Here is a 12,917-nt window from a genome sequence, read left to right on the forward strand (position 1 = left end):
GCACATGGCCAGCAATGATTAAAACTGGGGAGGGAGGGGGGATTGAGGGCGCACTGCCAGCAATGATTAATACGGGAGGGAGGGATTGTCAGTGCACTGCCAGCAATGATGTTTAATATGGAGGGGGGGGATCCGCACTGGCCACCAATGATTGTAATACTGGTGAGGGGGGTTAGGGCGCACTGCCCATGAATGATTTTAATAGTGGGAGGGGCGGGCGCACTGCTGCCCGGCGGCACCTGACCTCTGACAGGGTGCTGTGATCCGCGGCACCTGAGGGGTTAATTGTGTGGATCACAGTGCCCTGTCAGAGGTCAGGTGCCGCCAGGCAGCAGGGGGCCAGTATGTATGCGCCTGTTGGTATACTCTAACTTCAAGCGTCCCCATCACCATGGGAACGCCTCTGTGTTAGAATATACCATCGGATTTGAGTTTTCATGATCTAACTCAGATCCGATAGTATATTCTAACCACCAGGCGTTCCCATGGTGACGGGGACGCTTGTGGGGAGGAGTATGCCAGGGACGCTTGTTTGGAGAAAAAAGACGAATATTCTAAAAAATGTCAAAATGAATATATTCGCTATAGTGCTATATATTTGTTTTTTAGAATATTCGTCTTTTTTCAACATCTAAAGTCATGATTCCTCTCTGCTTCTTGTTTGTGGGCCAATGACTCATTGACCCACAAGCATTTTAAGCAGGGAGGAATCATTTGTTCAGATGGAAAAAATGACGAATATTTGATATAACGAATATATAGCAGTATATTTGTAATATTCGCGAATTATCGAAGTTGCGATATTCGCGATTAATATTCGCTATTCGAATATTCGCGTTTAATACAAGTTGTGGTACTTTGTACAGTGGCAGGGGAGCTGGTGTTAGTGTGAATGGTGGTCAGTAAAAGGACATCCCTCTTGCCCTTGTACTTAACCACCAACATGTTCTCATTGAGGAGAGCACGGCTTTCTCCTTTTCTTAGTGGTTGCCCTACCAGGTATCTAGGGAGGCCTCTCTGATTTTTGCGTACTGTGTCGCATGCCACAGTACCTCTGGAAGTTAGTGACCGGTACAGTGGTAGACTCATGTAGTAATTATGCACGTAGAGATGGTAACCCTTATCCAGCAGTGGGTGCAGTAAGTCTCACACTAACTCCTAGGACGGGGGGGGGGCATTCTGGGGGTTCAATCCTGGTGTCCCTCCCTTCGTAAACCCGGAACTTGTGAGTGTATCCAGAGCTACTCTCACAGATTTTATACATTTTTATGCCATACCTTGCCTGCTTGAAAAGTAATAGGGATTCATCTACGCAGACATTTTTTCCTAGGGTGTACACTTCTCAAAACTTTGCGTTGAAGTGGTCAAGGATGGGCCTAATTTTGTACAGACGGTCAAATGTGGGGTCATTCTGGGGTGGGCACTGTGCATTATCGTTGTAATGCAAAAATTTTAGAACTGCTTGGAATCTATTACGGGCCATGGCACTACTGTAAATTGGAGTGTGGTGAAAGACATCCACACTTCAATACTGAGTAATCTTAGTTTTTTTAACAACGCCCATATGCAGCAAGAGCCCCTAAAATGTCATCATCTCTGCTGCATTTACTGGGGTCCAACCTAGGGGTCTAGCATAGGGCGATGTGGGGTTCTGGGAAATAAATTGCTGGGCGTATACATTTTTGGGTTACCATCAAATTTATTAAGTCTTCAGAGAAAAAGATTTTTAAAAATTAAATTTCAGTGAAGCCCGCACAATCTATCTGAATTCCTGAGCTGCCCACAAACTCAGGAATTTGGGGCTAATAATCGTCAGGGCGTGGGGTCCATATGGGGTCACTCTGGGGGCTGCTGTCTCCGCTGCTACCCTGCGGCGCCTTCTACAGGGTCCCTCATCACCGGATTATGATGATGAGGGGGTAGTGGAGTAGAGGAAAGTGGCATCCTCTTCTCCTTCACGGCCGCAAGATATGAGTATGCCTCTTAAGCTGAGTAAACTCGTTGAGACGGACGGGCCATTTTATTTATTGGGGTGTAATGTGTGAAATGCGTAAAACTTTAATTAGTGTGGGTGTGTATGAGGTGCTTTCACACTTGAAGGGGCTTGTAATAAATTGGAAAATAATTTAGGAGAAAAAAGGAGAACAAAAATTAGCAAAAAATAAATGAAAAATTTGTGCACAAAAAAAGTGTGAAAACTGAGCAACGCGATCATAATGGACACTACTGATCGTGCTCAGTGGTTGCAAAATGGACGCACCAGATGGTGCGTTCGTGCAAAATCCTAAACTGACACTAACTGAAATTGATTTATATATACAGTATAATATATATACAGTCAGGTACATAAATATTTGGACATCGACACAATTCTAACATTTTTGGCTCTATAAAACCAGCACAATAAATTTGAAATAAACCGAACAAGATGTGCTTTAACTGCTGACTGTCAGCTTTAATTTGAGGGTTTTTAAAGTCCAAATCAGGTGAACGGTGTAGGAATTACAATAGTTAGCATATATGCCTCCCACCTTGTTACGGGACCCAAAAGTAATGGGACATAAGTAATAATCAGAAATCAAATCTTTCACTTTTTAATACTTGGTTGCAAATCCTTTGCAGTCAATTACAGCCTGAAGTCTGGAATGCATAGACATCACCCAGACGCTGTGTTTCATCCCTGATGATGCTCTGCCAGGCCTCTACTGCAACTGTCTTCAGTTCCTGCTTGTTCTTGGGGCATTTTCCTTCGGTTTTGTCTTCACAAGTGAAATGCATGCTCATTTGGATGCAGGTCAGGTGATTGACTTGGCCATTGCATAACATTCACTTCTTTCCCTTAAAAAAACTATTTTGTTGCCTTTGCAGTATTCTTTGGGTCATTGTCCATCTGCACAGCATTTGCTGAATATGAGCAGATAATTTGTCCGAAGCACTTCAGAATTCATCCTGCTGCTTTTGTCACAGTCACATCATCAATAAATACAAGAGAACCATGTGAATTGGCAGCCATACATGCCCACGCACATGACACAACCATCACCATGCTTCACTGATGAGGTGGTATGCTTAGGATCATGAGCATTCCTTCCTTCTCCATACTCTTCTCTTCCCATCACTCTTGTACAAGTTGATCTTGTCTCATCTCTTCATAGGATGTTGTTCCAGAACTGTGAAGGCTTTTTTAGATGTCGTTTGGCAAACCTCTAATCTGGCCTTCTGTTTTTGAGGCTCACCAATGGTTTACATCTTGTGGTGAACCCTCTGGTGAAGTCTTCTCTTGAGTGTTGACTTTGACACACATACACTTACCTCCTGGAGAGTGTTTTCTTGATCTGGCCAACTGTTGTGAAGGGAGTTTTCTTCACCAGCAAAAGAATTCTCCTGTCATCCACCACAGTTGTTTCCTGTGTCTTCTGGGTCTTTTGGTGTTGCTGAGCTCATCGGTGCGTTCCTTCTTTTAAGAATGTTCCAAACAGTTGTTTTCGCCACGCCTAATGTTTTTACTATCTCTCTGATGGGTTTGTTGTGTTTTTTTCAGCCTAATGATGGCTTGCTTTCACTGATAGTGACAGCTCTTTGGATCTCATCTTGAGAGTTTGACAGCAACAGATTCCAAATGCAAATAGCACACTTGAAATGAACTATCAACCTTTTATCTACTCATTGTATTGGGATAATGAGGGATATCACACACCTGCCATGGAACACGAGAAGCCAATTGTCCCATTCTTTTGGTCCCTTAACAAGTGGGAGGCACATATGCAAACTGTTGTAATTCCTGACACCGTTCACCTGATTTGGATTGTAAATATCCTCAATTTAAAGCTGACAGTCTGCAGTTAAAGCACATCTAGTTTGTTTTATTTCAAATCCATTGTGGTGGTGTATAGAGCCAAAAATGTTAGAATTGTGTCGATGTCCCATATTTATGGACCTGACTGTATATAAAACTAACTACCTACCACGAACTGCAACTCTTTTTTTTCCCACCAAAAAATTTACAAATAAACCCCTAAAAATGAGCACACTACTTTATCAGTGCTCTGCAGCATGCAGGCGCACGCACACAGATGGTCGTGTGTGCAAAAAGTAGTATAAAAATTCACTACAGTGCTTGGTGGTTTTAAAATGCATGCACTAGATGGTGCATTCGTGCAAAATCCTAAACTCACCACTAACTGAAATTTATATATATATATATATAATATATATATATATAGATATATATATAAAACTAGCTACACTACCACTAACTGCAGGTCTTTTTTCACAGAAAAAAAAAACAACACAAAAATGTGCAGATATAAATGTCCACACTAGTTATCAGCGCTCTTCAGCACGCACGCACATAGATTGTGCGTGCGTGCGTGCAAAAACTGTAGTATAAAAATTCACTACAGTTAAAAAGTGACCACTGGCTAAAAATGTAACTTATATCTACATATAGAAATATAGAGCTCTATATATATTATATAAACTCCTAACTACAGTTTCTTCTTTTTGACCAAAAAAAGGAAAAATTGGCAAAAAATGAACACAGAAAAAAAAGCGCAAAAAATAATCCCCAGGTCTGATCAGGCATATGCACTGAACAGCACTTGGCGGTCACAGCTCCACACAGAAAAAGCTGTGCAGAGCTGGAAATTTGTAAAAAAAAGATAAAAAAAAACGCACGGACCAAATTGGCATCCGTAAAAAAAAGGTGGGGGGAGGTGGAGGGAAGGAGGACGGGAAAGGAAAAGGGACAGGGGACGAGGGTGGTTTAGGGATCTAGAACTGCTGCAAATGGGAAAAAAATCACTGCAGCAGTTCCAGATGTTCTTCTTTTCTTCTTTCTTCTTCTGGTACAGGAACAGTTGAAATCGCAGTGGTGTGCACCACAAGTCCCAGCAAGCCAACCAACAGCACAGAGGGGCACAGAACCTCTTCTGCATGCAGTCACCACTAGAATGGCTGTATGCAGGGAAGTTCAGCCTTTCCTGTGCAGCTGTAGTGCTGCCATTGGCTGGAGCAATGTTCCAGCCCATAGCAGCGCTGGCAGGGAACGCCAAACACTGGTGTCCCCTGCCTGACCCAGGGGGGACAGGCAGGGCCGTTCTAGGTGAGAATGGGACCGGGGGCGAAAAACATTAAGGCCCCCCCCAGGACACTTGCTGACTTTAAAGGGTTTCTGTCACCCCACAAAACTCATTATTTTTTTTGGATAGTTAGATTCCCTCATAGCGCGATATAGGAGAATATAATAGTCTTACTTACTTTCATGCGGCCGATCTTTATAAAACGAAGTTTTATAATATGTAATGAGGGCTCTACCAGCAAGTAGGGCTCTACGTGCTGGTAGCCGCAGCAGAAAACCAGCCCCCTCGCCGTGTTGATTGACAGGGCCAGCCGTGATCTCCCCCTCCGGCCGCCCTGTCAGTAATTCAAAAATCGCGCTCCTCTGGTCATTCAGCGCAGGCGCTCTGAGATGAGGAGGCCTCGTCTCCTCAGCACTCCCTCAGTGCGCCTGCGCCGATGACGTCTTCTCTTTCGATGATTCATCGGCGCAGCGCACTAAGGGAGTGCTGAGGAGACGAGCCTCCTCATCTCAGAGCGCCTGCGCCGAATGACCAGAGCGCGCGATTTTTGAATTACTGACAGGGCCGGCCGGAGGAGGAGAATCACGGCTGGCCCTGTCAATCACACGGCGAGGGGGCGGTTTTCTGCTGCGGCTACCAGCAAGTAACGCCCTACTTGCTGGTAGAGCCCTCATTACATATTATAAAACTTCGTTTTATAAAGAATCGGCCGCATGAAAGTAAGTAAGACTATTATATTCTCCCTATATCGCCCTATAAGGAATCTAACTATCCCAAAAAAAAAAAAAGAGTTTTGTGGGGTGACAGAAACCCTTTAATGTCCCTACTGACTCTGGAGATTTAATTGTGGATGTTCATACAGAAGAACTGTATATTGTGTGCACAGTGTATGCTATATGTGTATAACAAACATATTTCACATGAAAACTTACAATTACTGGCTTGGCCCTTGGGGATCTCGGACGCCACTTCACACTTTAGCTGGGGGGGGCTCGGTGGAGCTGATGTTGTGTTTTATCCTAATGAGAAAGATTTCATAATAAGATTTGGAGAAAGGGCAGAGGGATAGCAGAGCAGGGAGAGGCTGGTGCTGCTACTAGGGGGGCTTCATACCATGGGGGAGTAATAAAGCCCACCATAATGCCCCCCCAGTAGAAATAATTCTCCTTATAATGTGACAGTGCAAAAAATACCCCCTTGTAATGCCCCAGTTGAGCTAATGTTCCAAATAGTGCCCCCATAATGTGCCTGTATAAAATACCCCTATATAGTGCCCCCAGTAAATGCCCCATAGTGCTCCTCTCTCCCCACTCCCTCCTAGTGCCCCCCATAATGTACCAGTATAAAATGCCCCATATATAGTGGCCCAGTAGATGCCTCAGTGTCCCCCATAATTTGTAAGAATAAAATACCCCTTCTTAGTGCCCCTGTAAATGACCCATAGTATTCCTCTCCCACCTTCCCCATAGTACCCACCATAATGTGTCACAGTATAAAATGCTACTGTACAGAGCCCCCCATATAAAATACCCCTTCTTTGTGTCTCAGTAGATGCCCCTATAGTGCCCACCAATAATGTGCAGTAAGAAGTGCCCCCATAGTGGCCACCCAATAATGTGCCAGTAATAAGTGCCGGCCATAGATTGTCCCCCAATAATGTGCCAGTAAAATGTGGCCCCCATAGATGCCCCCAATCATGTGCCAGTAATAAGAGCCCCCCCACCATCTTGTGCCAGTAACAAGAGCCCCCCATATCATGTGCCAGTAGCCAGAGCCCCCCCATATCATGTGCCAGTAGCCAGAGCCCCCCATATCATGTGCCAGTAGCCAAGCCCCCCCATATCATGTGCCAGTAGCCAGAGGCCCCCCATCATGTGACAGTAGTCAGACCCCCCCCCCCCTCATATCAGTAGCCACCAGTATTGTACACAAAAAACACACACTCAGGCGAAGCCTATCAGAGGAACAGGGGAGAGACACACCTCTCCCCTGCTCCTCCGCACAAGCCATCTGTATCGCTGTCCTGAGGACGCGATACAGATGACTATGGAGATGAGCGCTTCCACAATGGAAGCGCTCATCTCCATGTGTGACTGTCCTGCCGCTGCTGCCCCCCACTTGCCGACACGGAAGCGCCGGCCCTGGGGACAGGTGCTGACAAGTTCAGCATCAGTCACCCCTGTACAAACCCTGTTCTACCCTACCCCCCCTGCAGCTTCCTGGATGAATGAAAAATCATCTGGAGCTATGATTGGCCGGGCTGCAGAAATCGGACAATCACAGCGATCTATGTTGCAGGAGGTGGAAAAACTTCCCTGCACCCCTAGGGAAGATGGCTGCCTGCTGTCCTGAGCAGCCATCGTCACCCGTCACCGAGCGGTTTCGCTCAGCGACCGGGTGAACACTGTGCCGTAGTTGTACTGCGCTGGTATTTTTTACCTAGTTTCGCAGCACCGTAGCAGCTGGTAGCGACTCTGGTAGCTAACAGGTTAAAGAACCACTACCAGTGAATTCTTATGACTGCAGCCAATGCTTAAGTACAGAAGTTAGAAAGAATCAGTAAAACTTGTAATTTATGCATTAAAATCTCTGCTTTTTTGTGGACCTAAGACTGCCCAATGTATAACTATCATTGATTGCTATGTCTGGTATACACACTTACACAGAGAATGCTATCAATCACTGAAAACACCTCACCCATGTACAGCTGAAGTCAGACAAAGCAAAGATTTAAATGTATAAATTTACCACGTTTTACTGATTCTTTCCCACAAAACTATATACCAAACTGCTCAGCCTCCCTGTTCTATAACACGCTACCTGCAGGCTTCACGGCATTTAGTGTGTCAGGTTCTCCTTTAAGGAACCCCCTCCACCATCTCACTTTGCCTGAGAAATAAGGTCTAGTCGGTTCATGTTTTCTGTAAATGTTTGTGTTCTTGCTTCTCCTGTTACTGAATTGCTTGTATATTTGACCATGTCTATGCTTTCGCTGTCTGTCTTGACCTCCACCACAATTCTGTGACAAAACTCGGCCTGGACCCATGCACTGTCAGACGATGATGCCTTGCCTGTCACCTTGGTATCATGTTCTGGTATCTACTCTACAGCTACATGCCAACCACTAGCTAACGGAGACTATTCTGGGGTAGCAACTTAGGAATTCCCTCTTTGAAAGTCCATATCGCCTTGTGGGGCTTAAGGTTAACAAACTCACAATTCCTGGTTTAGCCCTTGTTAAATATGCTATTGTTTCCAGTGGATCCACATCTCCTATGGGCCTCGTTACACATATCTAGTACAAACTCCTAGCTAAACAGATATGTATGATATAGTAATGTACCACTGCTGCAGAATTATTAGGCAAATGAGTATTTTGACCACATCATCCTCTTTATGCATGTTGTCTACTCCAAGCTGTATAGTCTCGAAAGCCTACTACCAATTAAGCATATTAGGTGATGTGCATCTCTGTAATGAGAAGGGGTGTGGTCTAATGACATCAACACCCATATTAGGTGTGCATAATTATTAGGCAACTTCCTTTCCTTTGGCAAAATGGGTCAAAAGAAGGACTTGACAGGCTCAGAAAAGTCAAAAATAGTGAGATATCTTGCAAGGGATGCTGCACTCTTAAAATTGCAAAGCTTCTGAAGCGTGATCATCGAACAATCAAGCGTTTCATTCAAATAGTCACAGGGTCGCAAGAAGCGTGTGAAAAAACCAAGGCGCTAAAATAACTGTCCATGAACTGAGAAAAGTCAAGCGTGCAGCTGCCAAGATGCCACTTGCCACCAGTTTTGGCCATATTTCAGAGCTGCAACATCACTGGAGTGCCCAAAAGTACAAGTGTGCAATACTCAGAGACATGGCCAAGGTAAGAAGGCTGAAAGACGACCACCACTGAACAAGACACACAAGCTAAACGTCAAGACTGGGCCAAGAAATATCTCAAGACTGATTTTCTAAGGTTTTAGGACTGATGAAATGAGAGTGAGTCTTGATGGGCAGATGGATGGCCCGTGGCTGATTGGTAAAGGCTAGAGAGCTCCAGTCCGACTCAGACGCCAGCAAGGGTGTAGGTGAGTACTGGTTTGGGCTGGTATCATCAAAGATGAGCTGTGGGTGGGCCTTTTCAGGTTGAGGATGGAGTCAAGCTCAACTCCCAGTCCCTACTGCCAGATTCTGGAAGACACCTTCTGCAAGCAGTGGTACAGGAAGAAGTCTGCATCCTTCAAGAAAAACATTGATTTTTCATGCAGGACAATGCTCCATCACACGCGTCCAAGTACTCCACAGCGTGGCTGGCAAGAAAGGGTATAAAAGAAGAAAATCTAATGACATGGCCTCCTTGTTCACCTGATCTGAACCCCATTGAGAACCTGTGGTCCATCATCAAATGTGAGATTTACAAGGAGGAAAACAGTACACCTCTCTGAACAGTGTCTGGGAGGCTGTGGTTGCTGCTGCAAACGCAATTGTTGATGGTGAACAGATCAAAACACTGACAGAATCCATGGATGGCAGGCTTTTGAGTGTCCTTGCAAAGAAAGGTGGCTATATTGGTTCACTGATTTGTTTTGTTTTGTTTTTGAATGTCAGAAATGTATATTTGTATTGTTGAGATGTTATATTGGTTTCACTGGTAAAAATAAATAATTGAAATGGTATATATTTGTTTTTTGTTAAGTTGCCTAATAATTATGCACAGTAATAGTCACCTGCACACACAGATATCCCCCTAAAATAGCTAAAACTAAAACAAACTAAAAACTACTTCCAAAAATATTCAGCTTTGATATTAAATGAGTTTTTTGGGTTCATTGAGAACATGGTGTGTTGTTCAATAATAAAATTAATACCTCAAAAATACAACTTGCCTAATAATTCTGCACTCCCTGTATGTGGTAAATATATTGTATTGTTGGAGAACTCTTCCCCTTGCACTACCTAAGCTGCAGCATTTTATATAGAATCAGGCAATTAAGTTGTAAGTCCAGCCGTGAAAACAAAATCCATACCCAAAGTCCTTACCCAATAGTCATCCTCTCAAAATCTCTATTGCGCAGAAGGAACTAAAGCATGAGTAAAATTTGATTATTCAATATCCAATTGCTAGCAGTCTTCTAATGGCACATTCTAGTATCTTTTACAAATCTTACATAAATAAATGTTATAATTGCTATGTCAAAGCTTACATATCATTTCTGATTTAACGGAATAGTACTGTACATAAGAAAATAATTTATTGTAACCACATCTATCGTATCACAGGTTAGATGACAAATGGTTAAAAAATCAGATTACCATTCAACAAAACCTCCGAAATACCCTCATCCTACTAAGAAAATTCAAAAGTTAATGTTATTATAGCTTGTAATTGAATGTATGTGTGGCGTGGCTGAATCTAAGGAGATTTTAAGTGAATATTCACAACATGTGAACTTTCGACTATATGATATGATGGCAGATACCACCCATATACTGATGCTTCAGATGAACATATGTTGATTTTAGTGGATCATCTTAGGAAATTAGGGCTAACTAAATACCATCATTTTCAAACATGATTCCATTTGTGGGGGCACTATCCTATTTATCCTCTAAAAAATTTGTGGATGTGATTAACTAATCCATTGGCTGTAAGACTAGTCATTCACAGTGAGCTCCAGCCTCTCAGTCTACGGTCCAACAACAGGATACAAGTCCGAATTGACTGTAGATATTGATGGCCAAATGTGATATTGACGATCGTTGAGCTTGGGCTGATTGTTGCGATGCAGGCTTACCACATTAAATCATCAGAATCTGATGAATTTGGGGACTTTCTGTCTGACCTCCAACAGCAACTAGTGCAGGAAAGAGGTTCAGTCATGTTAAAATCTTTTGTTCTTGCAAGGTATAAGTATCTGCTGGAATAGTCCTAGCAGCGGCTTACACTTCTCTTCTTGCATGCTTGTGGGGGGCCGGGCCAGATCTTGCTGGAAGAGCATTGTCTGGCTGCTCTCACAAATATATAGCCAGCTTAAAGCAATTTTCTGGGCTGGGGGTGGGGGTTGGAGTACTAAGCGTTTAATGAAAAAAATCATAAAATAAAAGAAGTAATAGGTCACCCTCACTGATCCACTGCTGCTCCTATTCAAGGCTTACCAGGTCCTGCTTCTTGTCTAGTCTCAACATACAGGGAATTGTCAGGTGATGCCTGCCTCAGGCCAATCCTGGCTAAGGTGGGTCACCACTGAGGAAAGTGATTGACTGAGCAAGCATCTCCAGATATTTTCTGTGTCTAGAGCAGACCAGGAAGCAGAGATCAGTGGAGACCCAGTAAATATTGGAACAGGAGCGACAGTGAGAAACCAGTTATGTTAGTTTTGCTGTTACTATTTATCAGAGTTTGGACACTTTAAAAATTTTACTCCCTGACATCTTTCTAAGATTCAGAACTGGCTTTCATTACACAATTGGACAATCTAGTTCATTGTGTTATTGGACACAAGGTTCCAAGACTATGTATCCAGTTTAGCTAGGACTACTAGTATGGTAGATCGTTTGTCTTCTAATTGCATATATAAATTTTTATATGTTCCTGGCTGTAACATGAGTACCTGGCATCATCTTAGTTGAACGGGGGTGGTATGTTTCTGACACTAAGTTAGCATTTGGAATGTCTCTTACATCAATTTGGGTATTTCCTCATTACCCAGAACATTGGCCTGGCAGCTCATTACATAGCCAGTAAGCCAACAATATTGTGTCGGAAGCACAGGGACATCTGAGATGTTCTGTAAATGTGTTTCATACACCAAAGATTGGACTGATAAGACAGGATAAATTTATAGTACATCACAATGTGTTTCTTCGTTAAGTCAAATGGGCCCTCAAGACTCACACATAATCTAGTGACAATGGCAGAGTACGAAAATTCCTCTATAAGATATATTGAGACTCTGGTGGGCAAACTGGAAAATGATTGCCGACTCTCAATGTAGATAATAATGTATTGAACCTGCAACCTCTTCCCCTCTAGATATATGACCAAGATGGGACATTACAGCACTTTATTGATGGCGGAGAACCCAGTAAGTCAAGCTGGATGAGGTACGTCCGATGCGCAAGCACTGCTGGGGAACAGAATTTGACAGTAGTTCAGTACAGGTAATGGTTCAAATTGTAAATTACATTCAATTCAATAATTCATTTCAAAAAGATGATCCTAGAAGCACATATGCTTTCAGTTAGGAAGGTCACAGGGAATGAAAACAATGTATATATACACAGCATGTTTGCTAGAATTTCAGAAAAAAAAAAAACTGTTAAATAACAAGACAAAAAAATGCATTCTGGTGAATTGTCTTCATCTCACATCTTCAACTTATACTTACCTGGGATGTGCACTGGTTGAGATGCGAAGAGTGATTTTAACAGGGGTGTCCCATCACTGAGACACTGTAGGCATAGGATTCCATGGTGCCCATTTAAACGACTTCTTCAGAGAGGTAACTCCTCTTCCCTATGGCTTTCTGATGTGGCAAATAGTGGTCCTTAGATTCCTTAGCAGATGAACCCTCATCCATGAGGTTCATATACCCTATTGGGGGTTCCGATTAGGTAAGCACTTCCACTTCTTAACTAAGGCAGAACACAATAGGATGAAGGTAATTTTTATATAACCTTAATTCCACCAACATTCCACTTGTATGACTTAATTGGAAAAGTAGCTATGCCAATGAAATATGAGATGTGGTTTTGAAACATTGTTTGAAATTTTGAAATATGGAAACATTAAATGGTATCACTGGTAATGTAGAAATGTCAGTCCATATATAGTACAGTTAT

At 43.0% G+C, this 12,917-nt stretch overlaps 1 protein-coding gene across 2 annotated transcripts in view; it reads left to right on the forward strand.

Moving 5' to 3' along the window:
* The window catches only part of PRDM6 (PR/SET domain 6), a 140,916-nt gene that overhangs the window by 92,251 nt on the left and 35,748 nt on the right, over positions 1-12,917 (forward strand). For both annotated transcript variants that reach the window (XM_040415948.1, XM_040415950.1), the window contains exon 4: positions 12,109-12,236. In XM_040415948.1, the coding sequence (XP_040271882.1) occupies positions 12,109-12,236 (128 nt within the window). The remainder of the gene's footprint in view (positions 1-12,108; positions 12,237-12,917) is intronic.

Source organism: Bufo bufo, chromosome 2 (genome assembly GCF_905171765.1).
Source record: "Bufo bufo chromosome 2, aBufBuf1.1, whole genome shotgun sequence".
NCBI classification, from domain to species: domain Eukaryota; kingdom Metazoa; phylum Chordata; class Amphibia; order Anura; family Bufonidae; genus Bufo; species Bufo bufo.